General features: G+C 40.5%; 2 protein-coding genes and 1 non-coding gene across 4 annotated transcripts; 2 read left to right on the forward strand and 1 right to left on the reverse strand.

Moving 5' to 3' along the window:
* Positions 1 to 8: 8 nt before the first annotated feature.
* On the reverse strand, positions 9 to 6958 carry LOC117937593 (glycine--tRNA ligase-like). Of its 2 annotated transcripts, none has more exons than XM_034861657.1 (17): positions 6794 to 6958; positions 6039 to 6140; positions 5644 to 5746; positions 5371 to 5512; positions 5178 to 5266; positions 4029 to 4105; positions 3725 to 3870; positions 3475 to 3624; positions 3242 to 3396; positions 2541 to 2713; positions 2354 to 2461; positions 1941 to 2086; positions 1678 to 1763; positions 1479 to 1588; positions 1301 to 1394; positions 681 to 871; positions 9 to 575 (listed from the first exon to the last, which is right to left on the reverse strand). In XM_034861657.1, exons 1-17 carry the CDS (start codon positions 6836 to 6838, stop codon positions 462 to 464), a joined length of 2031 nt encoding a protein of 676 aa, XP_034717548.1. In that variant the 5' UTR covers positions 6839 to 6958; the 3' UTR covers positions 9 to 461. The 2 variants fall into 2 exon arrangements, with proteins under 2 accessions (XP_034717548.1, XP_034717547.1); XM_034861656.1 differs by having other exon boundaries at positions 2541 to 2705; positions 3234 to 3396.
* Positions 6959 to 8580: 1622 nt separating this feature from the next.
* LOC117937591 (glycine--tRNA ligase-like) lies at positions 8581 to 17794 on the forward strand. Its single transcript, XM_034861654.1, has 17 exons — positions 8581 to 8870; positions 9229 to 9330; positions 10377 to 10479; positions 10601 to 10742; positions 11115 to 11203; positions 12155 to 12231; positions 12335 to 12480; positions 12573 to 12722; positions 12818 to 12980; positions 13361 to 13525; positions 13611 to 13718; positions 13834 to 13979; positions 14086 to 14171; positions 14337 to 14446; positions 14661 to 14754; positions 14873 to 15063; positions 17293 to 17794. The coding sequence occupies exons 1-17, from the start codon at positions 8622 to 8624 to the stop codon at positions 17416 to 17418; spliced, it is 2247 nt and encodes a 748-aa protein (XP_034717545.1). The 5' UTR covers positions 8581 to 8621; the 3' UTR covers positions 17419 to 17794.
* Positions 10898 to 11032, forward strand: LOC117938334. Its single transcript, XR_004655374.1, has one exon. It is a non-coding gene; the product is annotated as a small nucleolar RNA SNORA84 (small nucleolar RNA).
* Positions 17795 to 19527: the final 1733 nt, after the last annotated feature.

Genomic DNA, 19527 nt, shown 5'->3' on the forward strand with positions numbered 1-19527 from the left:
AAGAAAAGAGCTGTGCAGTTTATGGTTTATTATCAAAGTTTAACCAAGGCATGCAGTATTACATTTTTTTTTAATTAAAAGTCTTGGCTGTATCTACGTTTTCTGCTTTCAGTATCAGCTACACATCCATTTCGGAGTGGTTTAAACGGCTGCATGCGACAGTAATATAGGCTACTGCAGGAGGAAGGAGGCCACAGAGGACTCTGATCCCTCCAGCAGGATTGACTGGTTGAGCTTTCCTCCAGTCTGTGACACGTTTGAATCTGCAGATGCTGCTGTATATTTCATATGTAAATTATGTGACTTGACCTACACATAACTACAACTCCCAGAAAGAGAAAGTAGCTTTTTCCGGTAGAAATATAAAGGCTACAAAGCTTTCTGTTCAAAAATTACTTTGGTAAAATATAAAAATCTTTATTGACTGTTATTCCTTTGTGTACTGAGGAGTCCCGGTTTGGCTACTCCTTCTTGCTGGTCTCTTGTCCCTCAAAGATAGGGTACTTTGTCTCTACCTCAGCCCACGCCAAGGTGCCATTAGACAGATCTCGAACCATCCCCGGCAAACTAGTGATCTGCAATATAATTTTGTATATTAGAACAAAGGAAAACGGCAAGTATGAGACTGTACACATCCTATATTTTAGTAATAACAAGGTGCGGTTGTTGGATTGCTCTACCTCGGCCCTGATCTGCCTCATCGAGTCGCGGTCCCTCAGCGTGGCAGTGTGAGGCGTCTTGTTCACCGTGTTGAAGTCGACGGTGATGCCAAATGCTACCCCGATCTCATCAGACCGGGCATAACGCTTCCCGATGGATCCTGAAGAGTTGTCCACTTTGTGGGACACAACGTTTTTAGTCATCGCCTCAGCTTAAAGTAGAAAGAAGAAGACAATAATTAGTCATCACTTTGAATAGATGCGCAACAGAAAAACCTTTAGAAATGCTCAAAGAAATTAAAAGAAAAAGTTAGACATTTTAGGAAATACATTTATTTGAGTTAGAAGAGAAGATCAACACCACTCTCATTAAATATTTGTTAAATATGAATATACAGCTTGCAGCCCGTTAGCTTAGCTTAGCATGAAAAACTGGATTCTCAGAAGGTTCTGCCCCTAGCTAAGAAATGGTCAGCTAAGCTAACCATCCCCTGGTTACAGCTTCATATTTAACAGACGAGCGTGGTGTCAGTGTTTTCATCTAACTCCTTATATGGAAGACAGTATTTTCCAAAATGTTGAACTGTTCTTTTACACTTCATAATGCTGTATTGAAATCTGAAAGTTAGTGTCACACTCACATAACTGTTGGACAAATGGCGTAAACTCCTGGTTTTGGCTCAAAGGAAGGATGGAACATTTGTATGGAGCTACAGTGGCAGGAAAGCTAAAATACTAGGGAAGGGGGGGGGGGTATTTAGATTAAACATGCATGCAATTCTCAATCAGATCTCATTCCTTGTTTCGAAGCATTCTTACCGTCCTCTGTTCATCCGCCTGCCGGATCCGAAACGAGTGCTCGAAGATGGAGTACATGATTCTGCCGATGCCAAAGGACGGCTCAATTACATTGGGAACAATCTCCTCCACTGTGGGAAAAGAGAGACGGCTGTTTTCCCACATGAACAAACACCCTGTTCTGCTCTACAGCTCTGAAGGCAGTAAAATGTCGCCTCACCGTGCAGAGTTTTCTGGAACCTCTTCACACTGACCATGTCTTTGGTCAGTTTAAATGTTCTGCCATTTGTCTCAATGCTGAACTCCCTGCAGACATAAACATCACCAGATTACCTTTAAAAAAAATACTAATGTATACAGTATATGAACGCACTTTTGTTTTTACCCCCATTTTTCATGAGCTGAACTACACGCACAAACACATTTATGAATAAAGCTAAAAGTATAAAACCTAAAATCTTTCTCACTGCAAGCAGAAATTACCCATTTTCAATGAGAAGCTTCTCCTGATCACTGATGTAGCAGTCGTCACATGCAGCTAGGTACTCCAGTACCAACTTGGCATCTTTCTTGTAGGCTGTTCCTATGGCTCCCTTGTTGGGCTCAAACTGGACAACATTAACTACTTTGTGTGAAGAAGTTAAGGAGTAAAACAGAGGAATCCAGCTTGCAACACAAATGAACAAATCAAGGTCATTGAGCTTTATAAAGAAGATAGAAAAAGAAAAGGAAGTGTAAATGAACCTTGAGTTTCAAATATAAAATAAATTGAGTGATTAGCATGCAATCTACATGCTAAAATATACAATTAAAGCATACTACATATTCAAAAGAATGGTTATTATTACATTTTAGTGTGGTTGTAATGTTGTTGGACCGGGAGAATAGAAGGATATGGGTTCTTTAAGGGGCTTTTCAGCCACTAGAGGGACCTTGGTGGCTCTGGAGTGGCACGAGAGATCATAGCAGGAGCGGTCAGCACATCCCACTATCTCAATCCATCCCTGAGAGAGAGAAAAACAAAATGTGTCTTGACTTACATCCGCAAACTTCTCAATCTATTTGTGTGAATAAAAGATTTACATAGGAGGTCTTGGACTCTGCGTCCCAGCAGTCGCACGCGTAGTGAGCCATCTCGTTCTCCATGTGCTGACGGAAGCGTACTTTTTCTTTGGACAGCCCCACTTGAATCAGATATAGGTAGATTCTTCCAATGAAGTAACCCAGCACTGAATTGTTGATCACTCCCTGCAGCAGACACAAAAAGAGTTAATGATGATAGTCCATCCAATACGATGGAATTGCAAAAAAAAAGATCCTGTTGTTAATCCATTAATAAAGGTTAGTTGACAAATAACAAATTATTTATATGCCTATTAGAATCACAATAGTTGGTCTAATATATGCAAATTTTGAAAATCAAGATAAGTTAAAGCTGACTGACAGATCATTAGAAGAAAAACACGTGAAATTACAGTTTCCCTGTCCAGCCTGTAACAGTAAATGATATCGTCAATTATAAAATCATAATTTTGCAGAAAAAAAAGGCATTTTTAATGACACATACTGGAACAATATTGAATAGATGGCCGTTTTATAATGCAACGTCCTCTATATCCTGCTATTTGATCTTGTATTTAATGGTTTGTAATGGTAAAAGGGTTGTTTAAATGTTTGTCAGGGACTAGCAGTAACAACGTCCACTTAAGACCTGCAATGGTTTCAGCACTAAGAATAAACACACAGTATATACTAAATCTATGAAAGGATTCCCACTTGTTGTACAGCGTCCCCCAGCCTCATGATATGGGCAGACTGGCCGCTGGTCTGAGCCTCGGAGGAGAACAACAGGATGTCCAGGTCGGCCACGCTGGAGAATTTCGGGTGGATCTTGTCATTTGGGTCCACAAAGTGCTCGATCTCAGCCATGGTGAACTCCCTGCAAGAAGGTGAAGATACCATCTCACTGTATTGTCTCTATAATTTGCAGGTAAGTAGTTAAGGCGCTGCTGACTACCTGACGCGAATGAGTCCAGAGCGGGGAGAGATCTCATTCCTGAAGGAGTTTCCGATTTGAGCGGCACCAAAAGGAAGTTTTCCCTGGTTAAACTCCAGTAAGCGTTTGAAGTTGAGGAACATTCCCTGAGCTGTTTCGGGCCTCAGATAGCTGCAAAGGTTACACAATTATTTCACACAATATTATTTTAATAATACGGCAAACAACAGTTTTTCACTTGAGACAGATGATGTGTTTCACTGATCGGTACCCCGGCATGTTCCCCCCTGGTCCAATGGACGTCTTAAACATCAGGTTGAAGGAGATGGGAGGTGTGAGGTCATTTCCTGTGGAAGGTGATTTGACGTTGTACTTCACAAAGAGATCGGTCAGCTCTTGCTGGGTGTAGTTGTCCATCTGCAACAGACAGCAAACCATTAGAAGGGCATTTTCCCAACAGCAGATGCCAGTAAATCCGTGTGTGTGTGTGTGTGTGTGTGTGTGTGTGTGTGTGTGTTTGTGTGTGTGTGCATGTGTGAGTGTGTGTGTTGAAGATGTGTTTGTCAGACACCCACCTGAGTGATTACCGTCTCCATCTCGGTCACCTTCTCTGCAGAGCACTTCTCGTCAGACAACATTTTTTTCAAGTGACCTGTGAGAAACCAAAACACTTGATTTAGCAGATGTTTGGAGTTCAAACAAATGTTGGCCTTGAAAGAAATGGGTCCCAAGGTAATACACACTTTTAACTTCTCAATTTTTAATTATGATATTAGGTTGCTGTGCAGCAGCTTGTTTAATTTTTTAAAAATGTTCCAGGGCCAGATGGACAAGGGAAATTATTAAGTAAGTGAATAAAGTACTGCAAATATTTATCAAGATTTGGGCATTAGATTCATCTTTAATGAATATTTTCACTTTTTGCAGGCAACAAGCTTCCTATTGCTTAATGGTGACCTTCTGGAGTCCAGGTTAGTGTTGGCTATTTTCTTTGCATTTATGTTTGACTTATGTTTGTTAAAACTGTTTTTCAAACTGTCATTAGCTACTCAGCTATAAGTCTGACTTATCATTTTGTAAATTTAACGAAGTAAAAACAATGCAAGCACAGTCAAGGTTGTCAAAAATGTAAGAATTAAAACTCTAATACAGCTTACTTGAAAAGTGATTTCATCCCAACTTGCTTTTGTGTCTTTTTCATTGAAAGTATAGGTCACTGAGAATATTTATATATAATTTGAGTTTTTTAAACATCTTTGTGGCACAGACATGAAGGAAATATTGTGTGAAAGCCCCACATCAACACTTTCAACTATTTTTTTTAATCGTGTCTCTACTACATGATGTCTGGCTTTTCTCTACCCACAACTGCCCTAAGGTTATACAACCCAGAAAGAACCTCTCCTTAGATTTTCAAAACATGCTCTGCAGAGAATATTACCAAAATCTGGTGGCAGATTGATTATTCTGATAAATATTGACCTTCTAAAATTCTAATTGATGACATGCAAGTTTCAGATGAATATCATTTTCACATTCACAGCTCAGCTAGTAATGATCTGCTTGGAGAAAAGTCTGACCTAAAGGTCACCCTTCTCTTCAGAGATGAAATCTAACACCTTGTTAGCAATGTAAGCAAATAATAGAAAGCTTATGGGAAGACTTGACTGGATGGGGCTCATTTGAATCCTCTGAATGATGTGATGGTGGTCGGTAAACGTCACCTTTGAGGAGGTGATCAGCACGGTGGCACTCTCCAGTCTTGGCATCTTTCACCATGTAGTCAGCGAATTTATCCACATGCCCCGACGTCCTGAGAAGAGCACACTGGTTTAAAGGTATAAGTACGCAAACATTGTACTTTCACGACAACGCCAGTGGAAATAATTCAGTTTGACAAGGTTTGTTGGCACATACTTGAGGACAGGCTCAGGGGTCAGCATGGTGCAGTCGATCTCCAGGATCTGCTCCTCCTGGATGAAGTGCTGCCTCCACACCTGCAGGATGTTGTTCTTCAAGGCACAGCCCACAGGGCCGAAATCATACAGGCCGCTCACACCTGAGAAACAAACACGGTATCTGTGGTTTCATCTTTTGGGTAATCTCTTCCTGGAAGTATGCATGCTTTGTTTGTTTTCACTTCTCCCTTCAAATGCTGCTGAGAGGTTTTATTTTCTCTTTTTATTTTACCTCCATATATGGCAAAAGCCTGATCAAAGAAGAATCTCCTCTTCAAGGTATCCTCCAGCTTCACTCTGTCCACCGTGTCATCTTTGGGCTGCAAAGCCAACTCCTGGAAGTGAAAATTTAAAAATAATATTAGTAATATTTTTAAATACCAGATTCACATGCAAAGTAAAAAATCTTTAACTCAAATGGAAAGTGTAACCAAAGTGTGTCAGGATTTTTATTATTTTTAAAGACCAGATTCACATGCAAAGTAAATAATCTATAAATCAAATGGAAAGTGTAACCAAAGTGTGTCAGGATTTTTATTATTTTTAAAGACCAGATTCACATGCAAAGTAAATAATCAATAAATCAAATGGAAAGTGTAACCAAAGTGTGTCAGGAGAATATCGGACCTTCGCTTCAAGAATCTTCTTCCGGCCTTTCAGCTCAGCAACAGCTCTGCTCAGCTCCTGCTGGGTGGCGCCCTTTTCCTTCAACTGCTGCACCAAGTCACCCTGCAGAAAAAGCCCATCTTTTACCCAATTATCACACAGAAACTCAGAAAAACATTTACCTCGTAATTGTTTACATTTGTCCTCGCTGTAATAAAAACAAACTAATCTTTCATTCATACACATGACTTGTATATAAAAAAGAATTGCTATTATAGAAGACACCTGTAGTTTTTGCTTGTTTGTTCAAATATATTTATAATCTATTATAAATCTTTTATAAAGGGCTATAGTCCAAAATAGGCCTACTTGCTTGAAGCACTATCCAGCTATTTTAAGCTTCATTTTAGTTTTCCCGCCATGAGGCTTTAATTTCTGCTCATTGAAGAACATTCAATGTAAAACCTGTTGCAACAATGCAGCCAAACAAAGGTCACATTTTGCATTTGAAATGGTTTTCATTTCAAAAATGTGTTTTTACCGTGATAGCCTGTAGACTGGGAAAATACAGTATGCCACGCTGCTATAAGTGAAAATTAAAATAGTTAGTGTTATTTCTGCTTGTAAAATTATAGAAAGAAATGTTTTGAAGCATATACCATGCTTATTAAACTCTTCAATAACTCTATAGTCGTCAATGGAGTCGCTGCATGCTAGTAATTACGTAATGTCTTCTTTGTGTTTCTGCAGGTGTGTGAGCAGACAGAATATCTCACCTGTTCCCTCACAGCCTCCCGGAAAGGCGCCAGTACTTCTTCCATATTGACACGTAACTTAAAGCTCTGCTCCTGCAGCCAGCTGTGGATCCGCTCCGACTCTGGACTGTTTTCACTTCTCTCTTCAGGCTCCTTAAACTGCCCAGGGAAACAAGGGGAGGCGCATACGTTTCGGTGCAGTCTGAGTGGTAAATTGTGTTGTCTGAAACAAAGGCTTTCTGTTGCATCATCCAGGAAGCTCACACAAAAATGTAACTTCTGCCATTTAGACTAAAGTAAGAAAATACCACCTGTCCAACCGTTCAATGGAGAGTGCACCTTTATTAATAGGCTATTATTACATGCATCCCGCATGGCCGAATTAACCCAATGAGTGGTCCCAGAGCACGTATCAGTTGCTGGGACCCTTTTGACACCCTGGTTCCTCCCACTAGGCCTACTTGTGCACACAACAGACTACAATATGTCAGAGGTATATTATGCATAGAGACCCAGTAATTTTGATATTTAATAAACAAAATAACTTTGGTTTAAAATGCCCCAAAAATATACAAATAGGCCTGATATTCCTAGACAAATGTGCACATTTTCCCTTGCGGCCCTGAGGCAGTTGCCCGCTTTTCCTGATTGTCAGCCCAGTCTTGGCTTTACGTCAGAATTTCTACTTTTTGTTAGTGGGCTATCCTGCAGCACAGCGTCCTGTTCAAGTGCCAAGGGCTTCTTGCAGGGCTTCACAGTGACGATGACCCATCTGGCGCCATCTAGCTGTCAAATCTGATTATCAACATTAAAGGGCTGCTGCTCTGTAATCTCAAACCTAAAATGGATCCTTCTCAGAGAATAGGTGGAATAAATGTCACTTTCTGTTGAGATTAAATAGCAATTAAGGTTTATCCAGAACGTAATAAAGGTTCCATTAAACGTTGCAATTAAATTAAATTCCTATGAATTCCTGTGAAATGTGTTTGTTGCAAATGTACTTAAAATGAAAAGGCATTGCCACTTATATCCCATTAAACTTAATTGCAACTATAGTTACCATATATACACACACAATGCGAAATATTATGTTTTTAAATGCATATATAGTATATATACATTAGATTAGATTAGATTAGAATAGACTTTATTCATCCCACAGCGGGGAATTTTCCTTATTACAGCAGCAGTTTCCACAATGAAAGCAAAACAAACAAACAATTAAACACACAAACAAACAGGCAGCCAACAGACAATGAGCAGAAGGTATGGCTGGATGTAAAGTGGCGTCAAATAAAGGTATTGTATATATGTACATATAAACATATGATTGTAAAAAGTAGCACATCGAAATAAAGTAAATATTTTAATTTACTAATTTTAAAAAAATCACACACGTTATTCAATAGATCAAACGGATAACAGGTATAAGCCTTAGTACTTTTATTGGGCAAAGGATTTGTCTTGTCAATCTTGCAGCATGCAATGGATGGATTTCCCCAAAATACATTGCAATCACATTGTAACAGAAAATAACACGACAAAACCAATAGTTTAGTTTAGTTTCCTGTAATTTATAATCTGAATGCTCAAAACTCTAACCGCATTTCCACCAGCAATAAACGACAACAAATGAAAAATTAAGAATAATAACATTAAAAACTGAGTCCCAGTGACATTTATGAAATAAAGCAAAACCTGTATACAAAGTCAAAAGTCTGGCTTGACGAATCTGCTGATATGTCGTCAAGTGCCTTGCCGGTCGTAGTGAAAGTGCTTGACCGGAGCGGAAGATGTGTTTACCCAATACGAGAGATTTCATCATTCTCTTCTCGCATTACGGCGGTCCATGCTTCGTAGCGCAGCATCAGCACTGCTGAGGACCAGCACTGAGATTTCCGCCTTCTGTCCGGTGTCTACGGTCCGGTTTGTTAGGCAGTCGCTCCGCTACCCTCCCCAAAACCGGCCATTTTCAACGTCGGTCTGCTTGTGTAAAAAGAAAAAGACAAGCCTGTGGCTGCAGCTGGCGGAAGGACAAACCATGGCTGGCAACATTGAAGAAATTCTCGCTCCTTTGAGGCTTGCAGTCAAAGAACAGGTATCACTTGTTATCTCATACTATCTACTGATGTGGACTAAGTCGGTCGGTTCAGGAATTTATTTATTTGTATTGCCTCTGACTGGGTCACAGTTAGCATGCTAACCGACTAACCTGACCGGCTTCTTACGTAGCTGTCAATGAAACAGGACAGCCATTGCTAGCTAACCGCTAAAGCTAACTGGCAGTCATGTCTGCGCCCTTTGCCACGTTTCAATGCTCTGCTGTTGCAGACATTTGTGAGCAGGGTGGGGTTAAAAGAAATTGCGAACTTAATGCTACTGAAGGGCTTGAAGAGTAGTTGTAGCCGGCTCAAGGTTTTCTGGATGCGAGTCTCAAGCCCACCTCTCTGTTTTAGGGAGACCTTGTGCGCCAACTGAAACAGGATGGAGCTCCTGATGTGGATGTCACTAAAGCTGTGGCTGAACTTAAAGCAAGGAAGAGAACTCTGGAGGCCAAGGTGAGTGCACTTTAACTGTGGATTGGAATCCAATAAATTGAATCTGATTGGTAAATAAGAGACCTTAAGCCTGCATTATTTGGCAAGCCACAGATATGTTAGTTATTAGTTGTTGTTTTTTTAAATACATAAATAAAAGGACATGAGAAATAGGCTTGTAGATGCCTATTCACCATCCCACTTGTCAGCTCTCCCTTTAACAGCCAGGCTGTGCTGCAAGTATTGATGCACTCTCATTAACGGTGTTTTTGCCAACACCTTTGTTCCATTGTGTCAACCCACCATGTTGAAAAGCAGGCTGGGAAATGGATGCAGGCGTTTGACATCATGGTGCATTTGATTAAAGGATGTATTCAATTTGATAACGAACATGGAAATTATTTTAAAAAATATATATACGTAACATAATAATCCAAGCCAAAATGTCCACTTAATACTAGTGTTCAGAGCCTTCAAGCACATCTCACCGTCTTCAGAGACTTAGAGAGGGTTACGATCACACCCTGCGTAGGAGTAATACCATTTTGTGTCAAGTGACCATATTCTAAACATAAGCCACGTAATGATACCTGAGCCAGCTCTATTTGCTAAATGAAAACTACGAGATGCGGTTGAAAGCACCAACAGCAGGGTTGTATAAGATTGTTCTTATAAGAGCAAAAATGCATTTCAATGCTCAGATATTCCAAAATTGATTGATTGTAGGAATTAAACCAAAAGTCCTTATCGGTGATATATCCTGTCTTCTGTGGGTGGTGGTTGTTTATGTATATCTATTGATGATAATGTTAGAAACTGCTGCCTGGTGGTTCCTACAGCCAACTTCAAAGGGCCAAACTGGGTTTTTTTGTAAACCGGTGCATGTTGATTCTGCAATTTCGTGCCCGGAAGCTGCCACTATAGAAGCCTTCCATAGCCTTGCACATTTGTGACACATTTGTTAAAATGTCAGATATTTTGTTTCCTTGTTTTTTCCTAGGACATTGTGGGCACATCTTCTGGTTACATGGTGTCAAGAACGGAATAAATGTAATTCTCATTTACAGGAACTGTCATTACAACCCAAAGATGACATTGTTGACAGAACCAAGATGGAGGACACCCTCAAGAGACGATTCTTTTACGACCAGGCCTTTGCCATCTATGGAGGTAAGACTTGGAAAGTTTCCAGTTAAAGCTAATGTTAAGAACTTAAAAGTTTTGGTTTGCACATAAATCTCCATACACATAGTTGTTGAGCATTCTGTTACCATGCAGTATTGCTCCTCAGGTGTGAGCGGCCTGTATGATTTCGGCCCTGTGGGCTGTGCCCTGAAGAACAACATCCTGCAGGCCTGGAGGCAGCACTTCATCCAGGAGGAGCAGATCCTGGAGATCGACTGCACCATGCTGACCCCTGAGCCTGTCCTCAAGTACGTGTTCTTTTAATGCTAGTGTTTGCAGATTCAAATGTGTTTGAAGGGTAAAAGTTGTTACTGTCATAGAATGTCTTCTATGGGTGTTAAACAGTATTTTGTTATCGTTTGTGTATATTTAATTAATAACGTTAGAAACTGCCGAACTAAGTGCCTTGTGGTTCCTGTAGTCAGATACAAAGTTCTGAACTGTGGGGTTTTGTAAAGAGGCGCAATATTGATTCTGCGATTTTATGCATGGAGCTGCCACTATAGCAGTCTTCCATAGCCCGGTTGCAGATACATTGATTGATTGAATGGAATTAAACATTAATATGTTTTCTTTTAACATGTTTTAAGTCAGGTGTTTTTGTCTGTCCTGATATTTAGGACTTCAGGACATGTGGACAAATTTGCTGACTACATGGTGAAAGATGTCAAGAATGGCGAATGCTTCAGGGCTGACCACCTCCTCAAAGGTGAGCCTTTTGTAAATCTCCCTGTGTGTCTGAGTATATTTAGAGACTTGGCTTCCACTATAGTGCAAACTAAAGATTAGTCATCCTAAAACAACCCCAGCAGAGGTCTTTGTAAATATTCACGTGTGTTATTCATGGGATTCTGCAGAGGGTGGGATGGAAGCGGTCCAAACTTGCGTTGTCAGTGGCTGCTGCTGGATGGCCAAGCTCTGAGTATCAGTGTTGTGCCTGAGGGAGAATTGAAGTGGCTGGACCAGCAGAAATCACACACGGCTTTCATAGCAATGCAAGCTGTTAGGATCAAAGAGACTGTGCCAAAAATCCAGCGGGAAAAAAGAGATATAATAATATTAATAATAATAATCATTATATTTTTTTATAATATATTGATCCGGCAAGGGACATTTTCCTTTCATTTTTCACTCTGTTGGAGAACATGTCGGTTGCTCCAAGACTTGGAGTCTAATTGGTTTAGATGACATAATGAAACATGAAAATATTATATAATGAGGATTTGTTGAGTCATGTTGTGTGTTATCGGAGATATGTCAAGTGGAGCCCGACCGTTACAAACATTTGGTTATTTAAAAATCCGATATGACAATATATCGGCCAATTTGTATTTAAAAAATAATAATAATCCAGAAATGGGTTATAAAACAGACTTCTCTAACATTAGTTAGTTGTAGCTATTTGTAAGGTCTCACTAAAATAATATGCTACTCAACCTCAAAATAAATTTAAGGTCTGAAATGCCTAATATCACCCACCAATATGCCAGTTGGGCTCTAACGTCAACTGATTTGACAACTGAATTAGTTTTTAGCTCATTTTCACACCGTAGGTTGAATAAAATTATATCTTTTATTTATTTAAAAAAATGAAATTTGTTGTCTGGGGTATTTCCACACATTTCTGAAAGCATTGTTTTCATGTTTCTGTGTCCTACAGCCCACCTCCAGAAGCTGATGTCTGATAAGAAGTGTGCAGCAGAGAAGAAGGCGGAGATGGAGGAAGTCACCACTCAGGTCCGTGTGTGACCTGAGACAAAATTCTCTTTTGAGGGATTGTGTGGAAAATCTGTTTCCGGCAGCGTGTTTAATGATTTACTGTCTCGACTATAATTTTAAGATGGACAACTACACCCAGCAAGAGCTAACCGATCTCTTTGTGAAGTACAACGTCAAGTCACCCACCACAGGAAATGACCTCACACCTCCCATCTCCTTTAACCTGATGTTCCAGACGTCCATTGGACCAGGGGGGAACATGCCGGGGTAAGAAAAAAAAACATTAACACTGTGGAGAATTTATCCTTGATGTTACGTTTTTATCATTGTTGAGTGATTGATTTAATTTAAACTTGCAGTTATCTGAGGCCTGAAACTGCTCAGGGAATCTTCCTCAACTTCAAGCGTCTGTTGGAGTTCAACCAGGGAAAACTGCCCTTTGCTGCTGCTCAAATAGGAAACTCCTTCAGGAACGAGATCTCTCCTCGCTCTGGACTCATTCGTGTTAGGTGAGAGATCCGCCGTGTTGCCTCATTGTTCTCAAAATTATTTGCGTCTGCGCTCGTAGAGATGTGACATTAAAATTGCTCCACATTTTACGCAGAGAGTTCACCATGGCTGAGATCGAGCACTTTGTGGATCCAAATGAGAAGGTCCACCCTAAATTCTCCAGTGTAGCGGACCTGGACATCACGTTATACTCCTCCAAAGCTCAGACTAGTGGCCAGTCTGCACATATCATGAGGCTGGGGGAAGCTGTGGAGCAGGTGGGAATCACTTTATAGAAAACTATAATTAAGTTTTAGAGAGGGGTCTGTGTATGCAGCAGATATTTACACATAAAACTCAGTAACAGAAGCTCAGAAAGTTGCTTCTTAGCTGCTGTTGTGCTTTTGGAATATGATCTTGTATAATATTGATACATATTGCTCAGCTGTAGTTTTATAACACTGAATATAACCCTGTAATAGATGTGCTCTTCAAAAGGGGCTTTAGGCAAATACAAGTTTTGACTAAAACAATTATAACTCAAGATCCATTTATTAGCCATTTAGTGGACCTTGAGTTAAGTTTTTTTTTTTTTTTTTTTTTTTGTCAACTACTGTTTCAAAGGACAAGAATTAACTTTCACATGTGTCATTTAAAGGGAGTGATCAATAACTCCGTCCTGGGATATTTCATTGGGAGGATCTACCTCTACCTTACTAAAGTTGGTATCACCAAAGACAAGCTGCGTTTCCGACAGCACATGGACAACGAGATGGCTCACTACGCCTGTGACTGCTGGGACGCCGAGGCCAAGACTTCCTACGTACGTTCCATTGCAGTGTTTTCTAATGGCTCATCAGGGAGTCTGCATACATTTGCTCATCAAAGTAAGTGTATGTCTGTTGCAGGGCTGGATCGAAATCGTGGGATGTGCTGACCGGTCTTGCTTTGATCTGCAATGTCATGCACGAGCTACAAAGGTCCCTTTGGTTGCTGAAAAGCCCCTAAAAGAACCCATATCCTTAAACTGTCGCAGCTTTTAAGACTGCAAAAGAAAAGCCTTGTACCATCAAACAACAAAGAACATTTTATCACTCAGATGCGTTGTTATTCTCCTTAACTTCTCCACACAAAGTTGTAAACGTCGTCCAGTTTGAGCCCAACAAAGGAGCCATTGGGAAGGCGTATAAGAAGGACGCTAAGATAGCCATGGAGTACCTGTCTGTGTGTGACGAGTGCTTCATTACAGAAAAGGAGCAGCTGCTCAATGAGTCTGGGTGAGTGCTATTCTGCGCAGTCATAAAGTATGTATCCGTCCCTGATAAAACGTGGTTTGTCATTTGCAGCAGACTCAGTGTTTTATTTTTTTTTTTTACTCCACAGAGAATTCACCATCGAGTCAGAAGGCAAGTCCTTCAAACTCACAAAGGACATGGTCAGTGTGAAGCGATTCCAGAAGACACTGCATGGTGAGATTTATTCATTTTACTGTTAAGCTTTTTATGTATTTCTTGTGTGTTGTCTTTGACCATCTTGGGAATATTGAAAACATATCCTTTTGTATGAAAGTTTTTGTTGACATCCTTGGAGAGACAGTTTCTCTAACACACATCTTCTGTCTTGTTTGTCCACAGTGGAAGAAGTTGTTCCCAATGTGATCGAGCCCTCTTTTGGCATCGGTAGGATCATGTACACCATCTTTGAGCACACGTTCCATGTGAGAGAAGGTGATGACCAAAGAACGGTAAGTCGATAGTCTGGATCAACAACATGGACGATGTTATCTATGAAATAATACAGTATTTCTGTTTCTTTACGCCATCTAGTGTTGTTGAATGTGTTGTCCTGTGTTCTTACTGTTAATTTACATCCTCACTATCCATTTTTATTTGATTTATATGATTTATTTTCATTTAAGAGCTTGTTTCCTTCATTACTACGACCTCTGTTTCCTCCAGTACTTCAGCTTCCCTGCTACTGTAGCTCCATACAAATGTTCCGTCCTGCCTTTAAGTCAAAACCAGGAGTTCATGCCCTTCGTGAAGGATTTATGTAAGTGACATAATGATAACATGCATGTTCTTTTTCTTTGTCTGTGAGAAGGAAGGCACTGTTCCTGCTGTCTTGGTTAATCTCTATCTCTCTCTCTCTTTCTTTTTTTCCCTGTTAGCTGAGGCAATGACCAAAAACGGTGTGTCTTACAAAGTGGACGACTCGGCAGGATCCATTGGCAGGCGCTACGCCAGGACGGACGAGATTGGTGTGGCCTTTGGCATAACCATTGACTTCGACACAGTAAACAAGACGCCTCACACAGCAACGCTGAGAGACCGCGACTCAATGAGACAGATCAGGGCCGAGGTACAGCACAAATTCCCCTATTTAGGTTCAACTGATACTTTCTGCATTAGATTCTCTTTATACACTCACTTAAAGGATTATTAGGAACACCTGTTTAATTTCTCATTAATCTAATTATCTAATCAACCAATCACATGGCAGTTGCTTCAATGCATTTAGGGGTGTTGTCCTGGTCAAGACAATCTCCTAAACTCCAAACTAAATATCAGAATGGGAAAGAAAGGTGATTTAAGCAATTTTGAGCTTGGCATGCTTGTTGGTGCCAGACGGGCCGGTCTGAGTATTTCCCAATCTGCTCAATTACTGGGATTTTCACGCACAATCATTTCGAGGTTTTACAAAGACTGGTGTGAAAAGGGGAAAACCTCCAGTATGCGGCAGTCCTGTGGGCAAAAATTCCTTGTTGATGCTAGAGGTCAGAATGGGCCGACTGATTCAAGCTGATAGAAGAGCAACTTTGACTAAAATAATCACTCGTTACAACCGAGGTTTGCAGCAAAGCATTTGTGAAGCCACAACTCGCACAACCTTGAGGCGGATGGGCTACAACAGCAGAAGACCCCACCGGGTACCACTCATCTCCTCTACAAATAGGAAAAAGAGGCTACTATTTGTGAGAGCTCACCAAAACTGGACAGTTGAAGACTGGAAAAATGTTGCCTGGTCTGATGAGTCTTGATTTCTGTTGAGACATTCAGATGGTAGAGTCGGGATTTGGCGTAAACAGAATGGGAACATGGATCCATCATGCCTTGTTACCACTGTGCAGGCTGGTGGTGTAATGGTGTGGGGGATGTTTTCTTGGCACACTTTAGGCCCCTTGGTGCCAATTGGGCATCGTTTAAATGCCACGGCCTACCTGAGCATTGATTCTGACCATGTCCATCCCTTCATGGCCACCATGTTCCCATCCTCTGATGGCTACTTCCAGCAGGATAATGCACCATGTCACAATGCTTGAATCGTTCCAAACTAGTTTCTTAAAGATGACAATAAGTTCACTGTACTAAAATGGCCCCCACAGTCACCAGATCTCGACCCAATAGAGCATCTTTGGGTTGTGGTGGAACGGGAGCTTCGTGCCCTGGATGTGCATCCCACAAATCTCCATCAACTGCAAGATGCCATCCTATCAATATGTGCCAACATTTCTAAAGAACGCTTTCAGCACCTTGTTGAATCAATGCCACGTAGAATTAAGGTAGTTCTGAAGGCAAAATGGGGTCAAACACACTATTAGTATGGTGTTCCTAATAATCCTATAGGTGAGTGTATTTATTTATTTATTAGATACGCTTTACTATGGACTGTCACTTTTGCATGTGTACAGGGCGCCATGCATTATGGGGATGAAATTATTAAACCGGGAGACAGTTTGATGCTTTAGTCACTTTCCAACTTAAGCTGGTAAATCTATCACGATGGATACAGATAAACACAATCCTCACTCAGCTGTGGGGTTAATGCACGTGTTGCTTCTCTGTAAATGCTTAACATTGACCATGTGATCTAAGATGGCTCTTTTTTTAGTTGAGGTGTGTAAAAACTGTATATAGCTACAGAACAAGTGACTGTAGCAACGGTTTACTCTGTGTGCAAGTGATCTTTCGTCCATCTATGAGCGGAAATGTCAAGGGAATTTTGCGTTAACGAGACTGAGCACCCGGTCACACCATGTCTACACATGACCCATTTCAGCTGTGTATTTCAGCAGTCCGTTTCTCGTACATCTGATGGCACAGACTTAAATTTAAATCAATACAGCTGTCTACACAGGACACAAAACTGCTCACATTTCACTCAGGCTTTATGCAAACCAACACCTGAAGCATATGGTTAGGTTTCAGTTTTTTCCCATTTTGTTATGTGGGACTACAGTGATTGTGTATTGGGTTCTATATAATAACAAACCGCAGTATTGTGGCTGCTGGCGGGATTTCTTTCAGTACTCATCATGTGTACTGTGCAGTGACTCTTTTCTACTATACAATGTAGCCGTGTATGTTGCCCCAGGTGTGGACCTTCTTTGTGTATTTATTACCTCTTCATACATAATAATTCATTTTGTTTGTACATTTCCCATCTTGACTGTAATTCTGTTAAAAATGAGAAGCATTCCCTTGTAAGGAGCTTGCCACTGCTTCAAGAGTTCATTAAACACAGCAGTATTTTAGATGCACTTATACACAATTTGACACAATAAAGTTAAGTAATTTTTTCTCTCTTTAGGTCAGCGAGTTGCCTGTGATTATTCGGGATTTGGCCAACGGCGGATTGACCTGGGCAGAAGTGGAGAGCAAGTACCCCATCTTTGAAGGACAGGAGACCAGCAAGAAGGACACAGTTGAAGAGTAAAGCTCACTTGCCTGCCAGTCGTTACATAAAAATCCACAGACTTGTTGCATATGCATCAACAGGAAGAATACTGCAACTGTATTGTGATAAGCTATAGTGGTGCACTGAGCCCTCCTTGGGTTCCACGCCACTATCACTAAAATGTCATGTATTTATCATATCTAACAGTTGTGGAAAGCTTGCAAAGGACTGTTGTTTCCCAGAAGAGCAACATTTCAGCCATGTATGACCACGTCAATGTGTTTTAAAAGGGAGAAAATGTAATCAGGTTGTTGTCAGTGGAAGGAGGCTTCCACCATTCCATTTTTAAGGCAGATTGGATTGAGATATTTACCAATTTCAATAAAAACAAACCAGCACTCACTGGATACCGGCATACAATTGTAATAGTTTCTATCAAATTCAAGCTTCACAGACTCTGTCTTAAAGACACTTATGTCTTGCTGTCCACATCACCGCGATCATTACTACATTGAGAGTATTAAGTCACAAACAGCTCAGGTGAAAGATGCAACTAAATGAAAAAGGATTTGGGGTTTTCAAAAATGAAAGATTGTTTATTTTGGGCATGAATTGTATTTTAAACCACTTATTAAAACTGGAGGCTTAAACTGTTAATTCGACTAAGGTTTGGGAAATGTATGCAGTTTTATTTTATAACCTGGCATAAATGTCCTGATGTAGATGTTTTCTGTTTGCATCCAAACTCTTTAAGACCATAGAAGAGTGCAATAATTGCAATACAATGGACTTTGCTTGCATTTTAAGATATAGACAGATAAATAGGTGTGTGTGTGTGTGTTAACTCCAGGAACACTTTATCAGGCCAAGATATTTCAGCTTCTGGCCTTAATCATGTTCATAAGAGTTACTATTATTTTTTCATGTTTTGCTGCCTTTTGACATTGTTTACCTCCTTCATGCACCTTGCAAGCAGGTCAAGTGCTAAAAACAACCTTTACCTCTGCCCTTCAGTGTTTCAAAACTACACATACCTACTAATATGCTGTAATTGATCTGAAGTTTAAATTTCTTTTTAAAAGCAGCACCTGCTCAGACAACTATAGTAGCTGTTCTGTAGTTCATCTTCTTCCAAACATTCCTATATTAAGTAGTTTCTCCAACACATAAAGGATGAGCTACATTTTGTTCAGATCTTCTTTGTTCCTCCAGTCTTGTGATGGTGGAATTAAGGAGAACACAAGAGAGCAGGAAAGCAGATATAATACTAACCTCACGTAAACCCTCAGATATTGTGAATCCTCAATAATAATCTATCCTTTGATATCTGCTCCAGCTGACTCCTCCACCAGAAATGCCTCTTTGTAAAGTCGATCATTCCTCCCACGAGAGGAATGCCAGACACTTCACGTATCCCCAAGGCTCCAATCTCATCTCCGCCTTATTAGAACCGGTCCTGATTTTACAGAGGAATGAAAAGATGTGACCTTTACGGTTTCAATCATTTTAATACCCGTTCATTGATAAAAAGATTTCCTGACATTTGATTGATCATCTTTTCCGGCGAGCCTGTCAGAGTCTGCGTGCTGGGTGACAGTAAACAGCCTTCAGTTCAGGTGGTTGTGCTGAATTGTTGCCGGTTTCACTAGTTCTGTGGAAAATTCCATGGATCCAATAGGCCCTTTTTCACAGCAGAGATGTAATATGTACTGTAGATTTTCCTTCAATTTGCCAAGTACATGTAAACATACAAGGAATGTATCCTCTGCATGTATCCCATCCTAACCAGTAAGGAACAGTGAGCGGTCATAGTCCCTCTCGTTATGGCTTTATGGTGGGAGGAAACCCACGCAGCAGTGCTAACCCCTGAGCCACCAGGCAGACATGTTTGACTTGTCACGGTAGCCAGAAAAGCCAGTTGTAGCTTATGACATTAACAATGGCTCTGCTCTAGTCAAGTGTCCCAGTCAGTAAGTCGGCATGCACAATATTAAGACCCTAAAACTGAAGCAGCTAAATGGAATTCAGCCATCATTCATTTTCTTATTTGCACTTGTGTCTTTCCTACTGTGACATATCCAAATCTCGTTACATGTGCACATTTTCTCCTTTTTTAAAGGTGCTTGGATTCAACATTTTCTTTGCTTT

Source organism: Etheostoma cragini, chromosome 22 (assembly GCF_013103735.1).
Source record: "Etheostoma cragini isolate CJK2018 chromosome 22, CSU_Ecrag_1.0, whole genome shotgun sequence".
Classification (NCBI taxonomy): domain Eukaryota; kingdom Metazoa; phylum Chordata; class Actinopteri; order Perciformes; family Percidae; genus Etheostoma; species Etheostoma cragini.